General features: G+C 32.3%; 1 protein-coding gene across 1 annotated transcript in view; it reads left to right on the top strand.

Annotated features, from left to right (window-relative positions):
• Positions 1-11,372: 11,372 nt before the first annotated feature.
• LOC147079069 (uncharacterized) overlaps positions 11,373-15,200 on the top strand; it is a 144,555-nt gene continuing 140,727 nt past the window's right edge. The window contains exon 1 of the mRNA XM_085948801.1: positions 11,373-11,682. Coding sequence (XP_085804927.1) covers positions 11,671-11,682 — 12 coding nt within the window. The 5' untranslated portion in view covers positions 11,373-11,670. The remainder of the gene's footprint in view (positions 11,683-15,200) is intronic.

Here is a 15,200-nt window from a genome sequence, read left to right as displayed (position 1 = left end):
TTTTGTAGTAGTCAATTAACATGCACCCTTCAATATATTTGCTAAATAGCCATTTTTATTAGTCAAGAATGACGCTAAAAAGAATTAAAATAAATTTCTACAGGTGAATAATTATATCAATCATCATTTATCACATAGCCATATATTTGTAAATGTTTTAAGTAAAATAGCGCCGCAGAAATCAGTTTTATTATGAAAGCAAATTTGTGGTATGAGTATTTTCACTTAACTGGTAACCTGCCATGGAGGGCCCCGTCTAATCCTGGGCTCTCAAGCTAGAGTCCTGTCAGCCACTCACGTTAAACAACATGAGTGAGATAAAGTGAAACTATGAATACTCACGCATGAAACTGAGGTGTAGTTTCCCCTTACCGTCACGCAGTACGCTCTTTGCACAGTAGGATAACAGTTTGCAATGAGTACCCAAAAGAAGACCAAAACTAATCATTTTTTTTCAGATATTAACAGTATGTAATGCTTGTAAGACAAGCGTTGTTGTTTAATTTGTAATGCCTCAGTCTCCATAGCCAAATATAACATGTTTGTTAAAGTTGAAGAATGATAATGGATGAGTGCCATAGATAACTACCGGTTTTGATACTGAATACTTAATCACAGCCTACTTGTAATTATTGGACATGCCTGTTATAGAGTTATTTATAGGTACGTTATGTTGTGTATTTTTTTTCTCCAAAAGTAAGGTACCTGGAATATGAATTGCCTATAATTATCGCTCTTGTAATCGAGTAAGACGTAAGACGCTGGCCTTTTATCTAGGGCAGGGATGGCGAACCTATGGCACGCGAATGTTTCATACTACTTTATATCCTATTTAAAAAATGTTTTATTTTTTAAAAAAAGTTTTACATTTTTTAAGTACTTACTTACCTGTAAAATATTTAGAAATAATGACGACCTAGCCATGCGTATTTTTTTCTGTTTTTCATATTATGTTTACCAATCGATGGGCAAACGGAAACGACGAAATTCATGCATAAATGACAAATCGCACTGTATAAAAATTTCCAGGCAAATCCTTTTCAAGAATAATCATTACGTTTAATATAAATATACAATTGCATAGGTTGGTTCTTAGGATCGGGGAATTAAAAATAAAAATATTCAATCAACAAACCTTACAAAATTAATTATCGGCTTTTTTTATATTTGAATGACTGACTGACATTTTGCTTCAAACATAATCTCTAAAAATGGAAAACCTTTCAGCGGTGGAGTGGTTTAAATGCTTCTACAATCTCTTTGACTAATTTGAAAACAAGGGGGAAAAATCAAAGAATAAAAGATATGCCTTCGCTAGAAATACATCCGTTATGCAGGCGTATACCGTGGCGTAACGAAAATTAGGCGCTCTTCAAATTTGTGTCGAAAGTATCCCAAGAGCAACTTTCCAAGACCTTGTTTGGCGTGCACTAGAGTGTGCGTGATTCCTACTTCGATATAATGTATTACGGTCAATTCTCGATGAGAAAAGACCTTCTCGCTCGCCGTAAAATGCCGCAAACTTTTTAAAAGCTGCAAAATTTTCCCTCGCAGATATCAAGTCGACTGAGGGCCGGATCGACTTGAGAAGCTTTTTCTTTTCAATCGACATGACTGTCTATTTTATTCTTCGTCACAAATCGTCACAATATAATATCAGATCCCGTCCCCCCTATTAGGATGTGACATTATATTATATTGAAGATCGTGTATTTATCAATAATTCATGTATGAAAATGATGCTTGTGCAAACATTAGTGTTCTCTATATTTTTATACCGAGTCGAGTCATGGACCCTGAAGGCAAGAGAGCGGAAGGCAATTGATGCCTTTGAGATATGGTGTTGGCGCCGAATGCTTCGTATTTCTTGGGCGAAGTACAGGACGAACCAGTCAATCATCCAGAGACTGCAGATAAAGGAACGGCTCTCGACAATATGTCTGAGACGAATTCTGCAGTTTTTTTGGACACATTGTTGCACAGGGAATGGTCAACCTGGAGAGACTGGTGGTTTTGGGTAGCCTCCAGGGAAGGGAATGAGACGACTGGCCTCGGGACAATTGGACGCCGCACTGTCGTAGACACGTATACAGAACGTAGACGAGGTTTTTCAATCAGTTTCAATCTACTAATTAGTAGTTTTAATTTATTTAATCTTAACATAATGTATTCTTTATTGCAGATTGAGAATTACGAGTACCATGCCTAAGGCTTTATATAAAATAAAAAACTCTTTTTTCGTTGGAACTTAAACATATGGACGACTAAATCATTGTTTACGTCTGCATATTTGCATTCTCACCAACTATTAAATCATAATATAATCATTTAAATATAAATAATATTATTAAATATTTTTTTTAAAGTACCTATAAGTACCTAACGTCTATTTATTTTCGAATTCCGTGGCGTCCAGTTGTCCCAGTGCCAAATCGTCCTAGACCCCCAGGGAAGGCGAAGCAAAGGAAGAGCGTCTGCGCGTTGAAGCGACCAAGTGAAAGAGCTGACTAGGGGCACCATTCATTCTGCCCTGAGAGAAGCAGAAGATCGAGATGGATGGAAAGTCTTGGTCGCTCAAAGGATGGCAACGGCTCACGATCCTTATCCATGAGTGGACGACCAAGAAGAATGTGTATAAGTAGGTTCATGATTATTTTTATAAATGAGTGGTTCACAAGCATAGTGAACCAATTCCATTCTGGTTATTTTTGAGTAAGCTAGGTTCAAACACAATATTTGAGTATTTCCTATGGGTTTCCCAAACTGTTCCGCCGAACCAGAATAAGTGTTTCTCGACAATTTAGAAAGGTTTTATACTCTGCAACAAATATTTTTCTACTAAGTAGAAGTAAAATAATTAAAACTAAAATAGGTACCTAAGTAAAGAATCTACTTTATATTGAAAGGCGAGTGATGATCAAGTATCGATTATGACGTCAAGTATCTAGGTACAGGCGGAGGACCCTCTTTTATCACACCGTGTGCATGAAAATAGAAAGCTACCGTTTTACTAAGTTTGGGAAACCCTGCTCTAAGAAGTCTAAAGGGTATGTTTTCCCTCACATAATAACTTAAATGTACTCCAAATAACACTTTATAATTGTAATCATACCATTAGATAATAAGAATTACTCAATTATTAAGTGTGAAGCTAGCTTACTCAAAATTAACCAGAATGGACTTGGTTCACTACGCTTGTGAAACACTCAAATCACAAAAGGTAATATGTACATTAGAATGCATTCAGAAATGTTTTACAACATTATTTTAAAGTATTTATTTAACTTTTGAACTGAAATATTAAAATATCCATTGCATTGGTGATAAATAAAAATGACAGCTCTATCAGGACATACATATTATTCAAATGACTAATATGATAATCCGCAAGATATTTTTTTGCAAAATTACTGCACGAGTGAAATTTCACATTTGCGCAGGTGGGCGCGGCACTAGGTCGTTAAAACCCATCTTGACCTTTATTTGCAGTGATTTCTCTGAATAAACTGTGAGAAGAAAACGCAGTCATAATTATTATTGTTGTATTTTACAGCAAGCATTTATTATTTGACATCACATGGAGGCGTACGAATTCTTTTCTTTGATTGATACAAAACAATATAATATGGACAATTATTTCGATACATCTTATTTATGCTTGTTGCAGTCATGCTAATATGTACTATTTACCTACTACCTAATACTTCCCTCCAAATTGACCGGCCCCGTAGAGTATACGTTTTATAACTTTTTTTTGCACTCTTTACTACACTGATACGCCTCTTTGCATGATTACCTAGCATAAAATTAGATCAAATTATATTCACTTGTATTAATATAATAATGTAGTAATGAATATATAAATAGATAATATGCGTGTGTAAAAAAAATTTTTTTAGAATATATTTAACATCATTTTTATCCTAGAGCCGGAGTGCACAGTTATGAATCATTCCTCTAGGTACCAGACTCGGTCTTAATCGAGCGAATTACGAGGCCCTACGATTGATGTGAATCATCAACAGTTGTTTACGCTTGGGATTGTCTCCGGAGCCGATGCCCAAATCTTGGGAAAGTATGCTTTGACTTAGTTTACAGAGACTTTTCAATAAAAGTGGCCATAGAAGAGAAGAGCACGGAGAATTAACAAAAATAAATAATCTCTAATCGAAATCTAATCAATTTACATATATGTAAAAAATCAAAGCTAAAACAATTCGGACATACCTACCTACTAAAACGAAACTATGTGAAGAGATCTTCACATCCGCAATAAGACGCCGCAATTTTTTAAAAGCATTATAGTTGGCCATTGTAGCGACCAGGTCGGACGGCCCGCTGGGTTCAACAGATAGTTGGCCCAACTTGAGCATGTCTTTCTTCTCCTTCGGAGCATATTCTCGGACATTCCCAGAGGATGTGGTTTGCATCCTGTAGTTCTTTGCCACATGGACATGGTGGTCGGGTGACAAGTGAATATGTACCTACTCATGAACTATTCGTGTCCGGAAAATTGTACGTATGCAGTTCGTGGTATTATCAGCGCTCAAAATGGAAAATTATACGAACCGGAGCGCTTGATAATTTTACGAAAGTATTAACATACATTAGTGAGTTAGATTTTTTGTTATATGGCCTATCTAGCGCAAACGGTGAAATAAATTGTTCCACGAGACAGAGCGATAGTTTTGGGAATTTCATGAACCGGAACGGCGCTCCGTTTTGCTCCAATCCATTTCAAGCCCTGGGTGTCACAGTTCACAATACGCTGTTGAATTGAAAACAGATAGCTGTATAGCATTGTATCGTGCGATAAACCTATTTGAATGCATCATAAAGGTTGATTTTTTTGAACTCATAATGTTTGTGGATGTGTTAAATAGGTTAATTATTTTTAAATTGTTTCTAATTATTATTTCATTTTCATAATACATACCTAAATAATTTTAAATTTCTTTTTCCCAAAAGTGTTTTTTATTTACTTATAACTATTGTTAGTGTGGCTCCCATGTACAGAAATAATCACTAACCTACATTATCCCGTTTCACTTTCATTTATGTACCTATTTAAGATGCATTTCTATCGAAGAAAGGTTTCTTTAGCGCCTTTGAAATGAATATAGGAGTACTTTATAGCTGTCGTGACCGTTGATTATTTAAATCTATTCTCGTTTTTATTCAGAAAATTGTACTTTTTTTCCAACCCATAGAAAACACCCACCACCTTCAATTGTAAAGCGGCGAAATTTTCATTAATAAAAAAAACCTATAAAAAAGCTCTCAAATTTTAATTTCGACGTAATATTTAAAACAACATTGCAATTGACGCACAGGACAATATATTATGTTTTCACCATAAAAAACACAATATAAGAGTGAGTAATTTTTGGACTTTATAGCATTTTTATATACTTACTGGAAAATACCAAAACCCTATTTTATATTCTGTGAGATCTAAAATACGGCCCATAAGTCCATATTGATAACTTTATAGGAGCGAAAAAAATCTATTTTATTTTCATTGTTCTGTATTCTTTCTAATTTAAAATATTTTTTAATACTAATTAAAAGATGTTTTAGTTGTACTTTATGAGTGGATAAGGAAGAATACAAGGGTTTTCGATGTAATAGAGTTCATTAAAAGCCTCAAATGGAGATGGACTGGACACATAGCTCAAAGAAGAGACAATCTTCGGACAAATTTAGTCATCCAGTTGGTTATCCAAGAGGTAAAAAACGTCCGCAAGGTAGACCTAGAGGCCGCTGGATCGATGAAATGATAAAGTTTTGTGGAAGTACGTGACAACGCAACGCACAGGACCAAGCAAAGTGGAAGCAGCTTGAAGAGGCCTTCATCCAGCAGTGAGTAGATTCAGGCTGATGATGATTAAATACATTAGTTTGAGTTCTGCTATTTATCATATTATGTAGAACGAAACATTAAATTTTAACATGGTAATATGTAACTCATTTACACCGAATTTTATCTAACCATAGTTTACCTCTCGCATACAGATTATTAAATCGATACTGATGCAATGCCCAAATAAACTCCTTTGTCAATGCGAAGAATTATATACGAATTATAAATTTACATAACGTATCTAATCATCATTACGATGCCATTTACTTTCAAGATATTCCAATTTTCTGACGTTTTCGCCCCATTATTTATGATTAGTGTGTACGTTGGAATATAAAAATCCAGCGAGATTCCTGAAATTAAAACTCCAGTACTTCCTCTTTTTGAACTACCATTCGTCTTCAATCTTCTTGTTTCTTCTTAAGACATACCTACTAAGATTATGTATAGTTGTCGCCAAATTAAATATTAATGTAGGTTGGTGGTATTGTAGCAATCAACTAGTTCTGTGAGAACAAGCATTGTCAGCAAAATCCGTGACATGTGAATCGATCGCGAAAATATTATTTAATTATTTTTATATACATTTTCACAGGCCATCAGCAGTATCGGTTAGTGCTTACTCAATGAGAAACGCTGACGACGAAAATAAGATTAGATTGTTTCTTACATCTTTTAACATACGAATATCACACGAATCTAATTACTTATTGAAAATAAGAACTTTTATCTCAATAATATGTATTATGTTAAAATACATTTCAAACTGAAGACATAGGATACTCAGTGTCACCATTATTCAATCGTGATGGGTTCAATAAATAGGCTATCGCGATTGATTGAACTCACTCCGCTTTTATCTTGATTGTATAACAGTCACTCAGTTTCACCGAGCCTCGGGCTAAATATCTCACTAGTTCTTTATCTTATATTATTGTTTTTATTATACATATGTAAACTGTACTTGTCAATTCGGAAATAAACTTGTCATCTCCCCCAAAAACTACAAGTCTTCATACTCCGCTCATAACATCCCAAATCATCAATCATCTCCACAAACTTCTCCTCAAAAGTATTTATCATCCTACCAGGACGCCGCAATTGAATTGCTAAGCTTCGACACAATAGATTATCTAATTAAATAGCATTATAGTGTGGGTATGATAGTTATGTAGTCTCAGTCAAAAGCAGGTCAAGACACTAACTTTTTTATTAAACATTACTGACACAACAAAAAGGTTTGACTTTAGTGAAAATTACATAACTGATTGATTTTCGCTAACCACTATGTAATAAATAACTACAACCAAAATGATTCAGTTTAAGTATGGTTCACACACACCAGACATAACAATAAAATATGTACTTGTAAGAAATTAACAATGCCGAAAACGAACAAGCAAGCATTGTTAGAACATAAACGCACCTTCGAAACAAAGTAATCTATTAATCAAATAAATAATAAAACGTTTGGTTACAGGTAGAACAAGGTTCTGGTCACGATTAAAAAATAGATTTTTAGTGCCTAATATTTAAAAAAAATAACTACTTTATGTACCTACCTCGCTTTTAATATAATATTGTTACACGTTTAATTTTAATATGATAAATTATTAATCACAGATTTTAGCACAATTATATCAATACCTCAATTCAAAAGTATAACAAGTCAAAAATTTGCAGTTTTTAGTTAAGTATGAGAAAATGCTTAGAATATCAATATCTACAATCTGAGATTATTTTAGAATGACAGTGATTATTATACTTTAGAATTATACTTTAATCCTGTGTAAATCTCTGAAAACTCATATTATGAATATTAGAAAAACATAAAGCTATGTTAATAATAAAATGAAAATAATATATTGTTTACATAATCATAAAAATACATTACAATTTACAAAAATTAGATATACTTACAGTTAATGATTAAACCTGCCCAAAATCTTGTGTCCTAATTATCTATGAACTATGCTTTTTAAATTGTTACACTTTGGAACTGAAGCATCGAATGTATATAATTTTGTATATTTGAATTTTTTTTTTTTTACACTTATTAAAATAGAAAAACAAAATAAAATTGTATAAGTATGTCTCAACTACGAATTTAATCTTTTTTAATGTATGGTTTATCGTCATTGAAAATATTGTAATACCGTTTTTTCAGCACTAGTATTTGTCAATTAAAGAACTGAATATTCTTAACACGTGTTTAAGTAAATCCTATAATCTTCCACGCTCGAGATCGGTTGCCTGTTTCTCCACACCCATTAGGTGTTTCAGTTCCCATTATTTCTAAGTTCCATGCATCTATATATAATAAAATATTGAAATCTTAAAAATTGTCATCAATATCCTCGCAATCACAGGATCCGAAGGAAACATGCGTAGTTATAATTGAGTAGATTATAGTAGAATAGATATATGTAGAAAAGCAAAACGGCTCCATTTTCAAAATGCATAACATTCACTCGTTTAAATGTTCAAATTAGACCAAATAACTTTATTGTTTTAATTTAAACAGTGGTTTAAGTAGCTCAGTATATTATATTAAGGTAAAATTATAAAACTTAAAAACTAAAAACAGGTACCTAAACCCCCTCAAAATTATTGTATCTATATTTTTATGCGCATACATATCTCACCTTTATACGTGATGGAGAAAAGCCCCTTTGCCTTTAACTTAATTATTATGGTTACCATATTATGTACATACTTACCGAATATTCTGTGTGTACATAATAGCAGAGAAATCTAAACCTTTCCCTGAGACTTTCTGCCATCCACCAAACTGATGAAAATGCGCTGGCATGAACTGAAGCTTTACCGGTACCTCTCTACTACTGTTATCTTGATTAATAGATGTTGTGTTTATGACTGTGCCTTTGTTTGAAAATCGTTATGTTGTCATAGATACCTTGTCACCATACGAGTACATATGAAGGAATCTAATGCATTGAAAGTTTTAAAATTATTGTTTTAAATTATTTTAAAATTAAATTTACATAGGCGATAACTCTTGACTATGATAAATCCATTTCGTGAGCTTTTGTAAAAGTTAATTGCTTCAAATTACTATGCAATTTTTCTGGAGATAGATCCAATTTACAGAGCGTGATGATTCTACCCACCCTTTGTATATAATAATTGCACTAGTTTTCATATAGCTTATAGCTCGACTACCGATAGTTTTTATACGACGTGATATATGAAAAAGAAAGGAAAATTTCAAGTATCCTTCTTATCTTTTTCAAAAGGTATGTAATCATTGAATATTTTATAAAATATATTATACCAAAAATTCATTTTCTAAATAATTTAATCAAGTATGTATTTTAGCTTAAGATTTAAACAATTATTTTTTTATTTTTCTTGTATCATCCGCTATCGGAAGCCGGCCACCATCATTGAAATCTTCACGTCTTTATCGTTAACCAGTCAACAGTGGAACCGTGGGCGATTCGTATGTGTATTGGTATCATCTGCTACAGTGCCTATTTCAATGCTAGCAAGGAATACCAAAACAATTGTGAATTGCTTTTCCGTATCTACTATGGTGCCAATTAAATCGATTTAACTATGCCTGAAACTCGTATTAATCATGCCGATTTTCAAAATATATGCGGCGTCTTCTATTGATACAAATATCATTGATCATTGATAATTAAATTAAAGTTTATTTATTTTCATACAGTGAACATTACAAATTACAAAGTCAAGCGATCATAACAGTAGGTATTAAAACAAAGAAATAAATACATGCAGAAAAAAAGATTATAGAAAGAGTACAAAGAGTAAATAGAAACAATGTAAGTATAGTAGGCATATGAAGCTAAGTAGACCATATTTTAAGAATTTATAGAACAATGTCCACCTAAACTAATCTTCATGTCGGTGGAATATGTCAATATCCGAAGCGATTTGATTGAACAAAGTTATTGCTCTCTCAATTGGCATCACAAATGGCAGGTTAGTTCTGCACCTTAGGAGAATACACAACACAACTGATGAACTGTGGAATGATTTTATTTATAATAAGGTAATTTATTCCGCTCTATATTTTATATAATAATATAATATTTGGCAGGTCGACACTGATACAATATGCAAAAAAAACAACACTTATCCGTGGATATATGTGGGTCTATTCTATACTTATCGAACACTAAATTGATAAATAGTATCAAACTTAGGGTAGGTTTGTATCAAAATATTAGCACTTATTGTAACAATTACACGAAGCCGGTTTTTATTGTTGCAATAAGTGCGATATTTTAACAGCAGCAAGATAGGTGCTGTTAAAATATAGCACTTATTGCAACAATAAAAACCGGCTTCGTGTAATTGTTACAATAAGTGCTAATATTTTGATACAAACCTACCCTAAGTTTGATAATATTTTTCACTTTATCACTTTAGCGGTCGATAAGCATAGAATAGACCCAATGGAACATAATCATAATGGGTTAAACATTGATATACATATTATAAGCTTTAAAGAGGTCGTTTTTGAATATATTGATTTATGATTAGCAAAGTTTTCTCTTTGCCTAAAAACTTTGTCATAATATTATTTGTTAAATCTAGTTTTTGCTTTGAGATAATTACCACTTTTTAAAGCTACTCATATTATACCTATTCCTATAACTATTCATTACATAGCATTGATTCATTAACAATATATAGGTATAACATTGTTTTTCAAATCCGATACTAGGTACCCGCTGTAGTCCAGTTGCACAATTTTCGCTTCCAAAGCCATTTTGCATTAGCGTAGCGCATTACAAAGCCAAAGATTGTTTATTGATTAAATCCAGAGAACAGACCCAAATATAGGTAATTAAAGTAACCGTTTATTGTACTTGTAAAAAGTTTCCTGAATAGCTTCTGAAGACACTTAAAAATATTCTGTCGAAAAAGCAAGACGTTTCATTAAAATAATTAACCAGCTACTCACAGTACTAAATATAATAAAATGAGATGGTTAAAATAGCCACAATTAATATCCATTTTTTTAAAACGAGACACCATAATTCTGTAACATTATAACGATCAAATAACTTTGTATCATTCCAATTTATTACGCAGAGATTGACAGAGTGTATTTAAAAAGTATATACTTATTACGAAATTAAATGTCTGAGCATCATTGCATCGTATGCGTTTACATGATACAACCTGATACTGCGTAATAATAACAACTTGCATTATATTATATTAATGTATGCAAGAATTTAAAATTACAATAAATGCATGATAACACACCGTAAAATATGTATAAAATAACATGAAAAATCACGCTCGATAACATTTACAAAAAAAATCATGGAGAAATTTTCATTTTACTGCAGCCTCGCCGGAAGATGAAAGATCGTATCTCGGAGAGATGTCCCAAGTACCCTGATCATCCACGCGGCCAGGAGTGGGAATGCCTACTCCCAAGACTATGTGCATACGCATCACCAGCCGACAGACAATGCCACAAGACTATGACAGTCTGTACTCAGACGCCGAACAGTATAACCGCGCTCTGTTGCTTACATCTTGCTATATATTTTTTTACTCTCTCAGGAAACCAACTATAAGTAAATCCGCCAGAGTTTTAACTCTCACCTTTGGCTTGCGAGATTCACACGATTTCTATTTCCTTATCGGCCGATTTTGATAAGGAATTTTTACGGAATATAATAATAGTATAACATTTGAACAGTTTTTCATTTAAAACAATTTACTTACTCTGTGCAGTGAAAGCAAATTATAAGGAACTTTTGTTGTGCACGTTTGGCTTGGCATTTGGAATATTTGTCATGATGAAAAAGGTGAGTGACTTTTTCACACATTTTGAATAATAGACCGATTGTTTATGGCACTTAATTATTAATTATTTATTATAAAGGAAAATTAACGCAATGCGTACTTAGTCATAACACTCATAACACAATACATGCGTAAATTATATAATTACTGTACTTAAACCACATATTTTTATTACTGCATACTTTTTAATGTGCATACATAATAATTATATTGCAGTATGATTACAGTGATGCGCCCCCGGATTATTTTTATGTGGCATTCAAAGCTTTTCAAATATTATAAAAATATGTTTACCAATTTTTAACCTACTGGCTATTTATTTTGTATACGGCTCTATAATATTGTCTCTATAATTCGATACAGTTTCTTTAATGAGAAATAGATGTTAGCCACCTCTCAAAAGACAGGCATACTTCCTTCCTTTATTTACCGCCTTTTAAAATGCAGCACCCTAAGGAGTGCATGTCACTGCCTATAATATAACATAGATGGGCTTCATCACAGTTTGATTTACAATAAACTTAAATTAAATCAAATATTTTCGAGAATAATTCAAGCATCTATACAATAATTTGTAGGTGTAGGTACATATAATAAAGTTTTTGATAAATTTTTTAATAAATATAAATAATAAAGTTAATAAAATTAATGACACTACAGCTTTGGTTTCCTCAATACTCCACCTCTACGACATTCGGTCCTATGTTCAACAGCTTCCTGGCGTCCTTCTCATAAATTGTTTCTCCAGCGAAGTCTTGGACTTCTCACATGTCTGTCCCTTCCTTTTTCGGTGTGTTCCCAGTGATCTAGTGGGCTGGAGCACGCCGGACCAGCGTTTCGTGGTTTTTGTTTAGGCTGGAGTGCACTCCGGCATTTCTTCAAAGAATTCTCAAAAATTTAATTATTTTGCATTATCTACGTGATATAGAAAATTTTGTCTTTGATATCTTTAATTGATTAATTCGATATTTGTTGTAGGTAAACATGTATTATTGTGCTTTTAAGAATGTGGGTCGGGGGGAGGGGGATGATTTTTTTAAAACTATCGATCCGGCACTATTTTATTTAGCACTACACCGTTGGTTGAGTCGTTTATCTGCTGTAGTCTTGCATTTCATACCATTTACACATCCATATAATTGCTGCAAGATCTTCCTTTCAAAACCAAACCATTAGCTTGGTATTTAACATCAAAATGGTTCAAGATCCGCCCCCATATACTATTGTACAGCTGATTCGTTTTTACATCAATATCTGTCTCTTTTATGTGTACTTTCCTAGACCTTACGATACATAGCGTAGAAGCGAGAAGAATATAATAATCCTTGGTGTATTCAAAGTTTTCGACTATCTTGAGAGGTATATCTTGCAAATCTTTGTTTTATCGGTCAAAGTACCTAACAATCATTTACTTTCTCCGATGCTGTCGTTAAAAATTTGAAATGGTCAAACAAAAATAATGTAAATATTAATGTAATCTTGACCTTAGTTTCGAAAAAATATTCAAATACTTTGTTCAATAAAAAATACTACTTGAGTGACCATTGCTTATGCATACTAATTGTATATTTATTTACGTAGAAAATTTGCGTTAAATTTAATCGATCTAATATATTTTGTAAATAATCAAATGAATGTATTTACATTTTAGCATTACTTGATACTTTTTTTCTTTATTGCTTTCCCTACGATTCAAACGTTTTTAAAAATTATGTTTTTAAAGCTATTGATATTCAACTTCCTTATAGTTATTAATCAATACAGTATTTTTCTATTCAATATTATAGCATGCCAATGCATAATGTATACCAAAATCCATTGGCACAATAAAAGAGTCGCCTAGAGTCATAACTCACATTTTGCGATTTTGTCATTTTTGAATTAAATATACCAGCACATCTATTGTATACACAATACTGCTATCGGCAGCTATCGAGTGTAGTATTGTATCAAAAGTTGTAATTGTTACAATACGTGCTATGTTTTAACATTACCTCTCTTGGGTATGGTAAATTTTAGAGCGAGATAGACAGTTTTGACTGTTTAGACGGCTAACTTATTGAAACAATTATAATACTTTGATATAAACATGAAAAACTACCCTCGATAGCTGCGGATAGCAGTCTTGTGTATAAAATAGATTGATGCGCAAGTGATTCTAAAGGCATTAATACTTGGGTATCAAAAGTCACTTTAAATCATGTGAAAATCGTTGACAAAGTTGACTGTTCGTGTTATAAGTCACATTTTTCAATGAATAATGTGAGTTCTGTCACCAAGACCTTTTTAATCAATCAGGGAGATCTATTTATCATAGTGTGCTGTGTGTCTGTAGCCTTAGGAGTATTATATATATTTAAAAAAAAATGTAAATCGACTCATTCACTCATTAATATTCAAGGGAGTTCAATACTTTTCTTCTAATTACAAAAAAACAGTGCTCTGGTGGTTTTTTACGATTATCTCAAAACTTGATTTTTGGAATATGTAAGTAAGCAACTCAAATGTTTACATCCTATTGCCAAGATTGCCTTCTGATTAGTGGAATTTCAATTACATCAAGTTAAATTTAAATATAATAAATAATTTAAATCATAGACAGATCGATAGCTTAGAGGCGAAAGCACTCACCCGGAAAGTAAAAATTTGATCCCCACTCGATCTACATTTTTGTTATTTTTGTAATATGTATGTTTCTGAGGTTTTTCAAAATTGTATTTTTTCTGTAAAAATAATCTAACATTGCTAGGCGGCTCTCGTGGTGCAGTGGGTAAGGCGCTCGCCTTCCACCACCCGAGAGTTCCTGGGTTCGATTCCCGGTCATGACAAAAACATTTATGTGTTTTTCTCAAAGCCTGGGTGTTTGTGATTGTTCAAAATTACTAACAACCACCTTGTATGAAAAAGCAAGGATATGGTTATTAATAATTCTAAAAAAAAAAAAAAAAATCTAACATTGCTAAATCTTATATACTTAAGCAGATAGGTCAATATTGAAAAAAAAATATTTTAAAATAAAGCTTTGATATAAATTAGTTTTAAAAATCCATAGAATATCTCATAGATAATTTTTTGCACACAAACCAATCAGTATATGTTTTATTTACAGTTTTTTAACGTTTTTTTTATTTACTTTGTGGTTGAGTACTGCATTAGTTAGCTTACATAAAGTTCATAAAGAACGTTTAAATATATTTTCTTTGTAATATATTAAACATTACATAAAGTCGATCCAGGGGTCGTCAATCTTGTCAGACTTATGAGCCTTATTCAAGTTTTAATAATATTGCTGCACCATAGAGAAGATAAAAAGTAATAAAATACTAAATAAAAGATATAAAAACGAAATGTTATTGAGTTAAAATAAAAATATTAGATTAAGAATAAATTAATATTTATGGATCATCCGTCTCTTTGAAAAAATCTGCTGTTGTGACTCTTTTCTCTTAAGCAAAATATATAATATATATTCTGGACAAACCTGGGGTGCAAATTTAATTCGAAATATGGAAAAAGATTT

The sequence above is a fragment of the Rhyacophila brunnea genome, unplaced genomic scaffold (assembly GCF_057557595.1).
Source record: "Rhyacophila brunnea isolate RB1 unplaced genomic scaffold, BYU_Rbru_1.0 scaffold_10, whole genome shotgun sequence".
NCBI classification, from domain to species: domain Eukaryota; kingdom Metazoa; phylum Arthropoda; class Insecta; order Trichoptera; family Rhyacophilidae; genus Rhyacophila; species Rhyacophila brunnea.
This window is presented reverse-complemented; position numbering and strand designations above follow the sequence as displayed.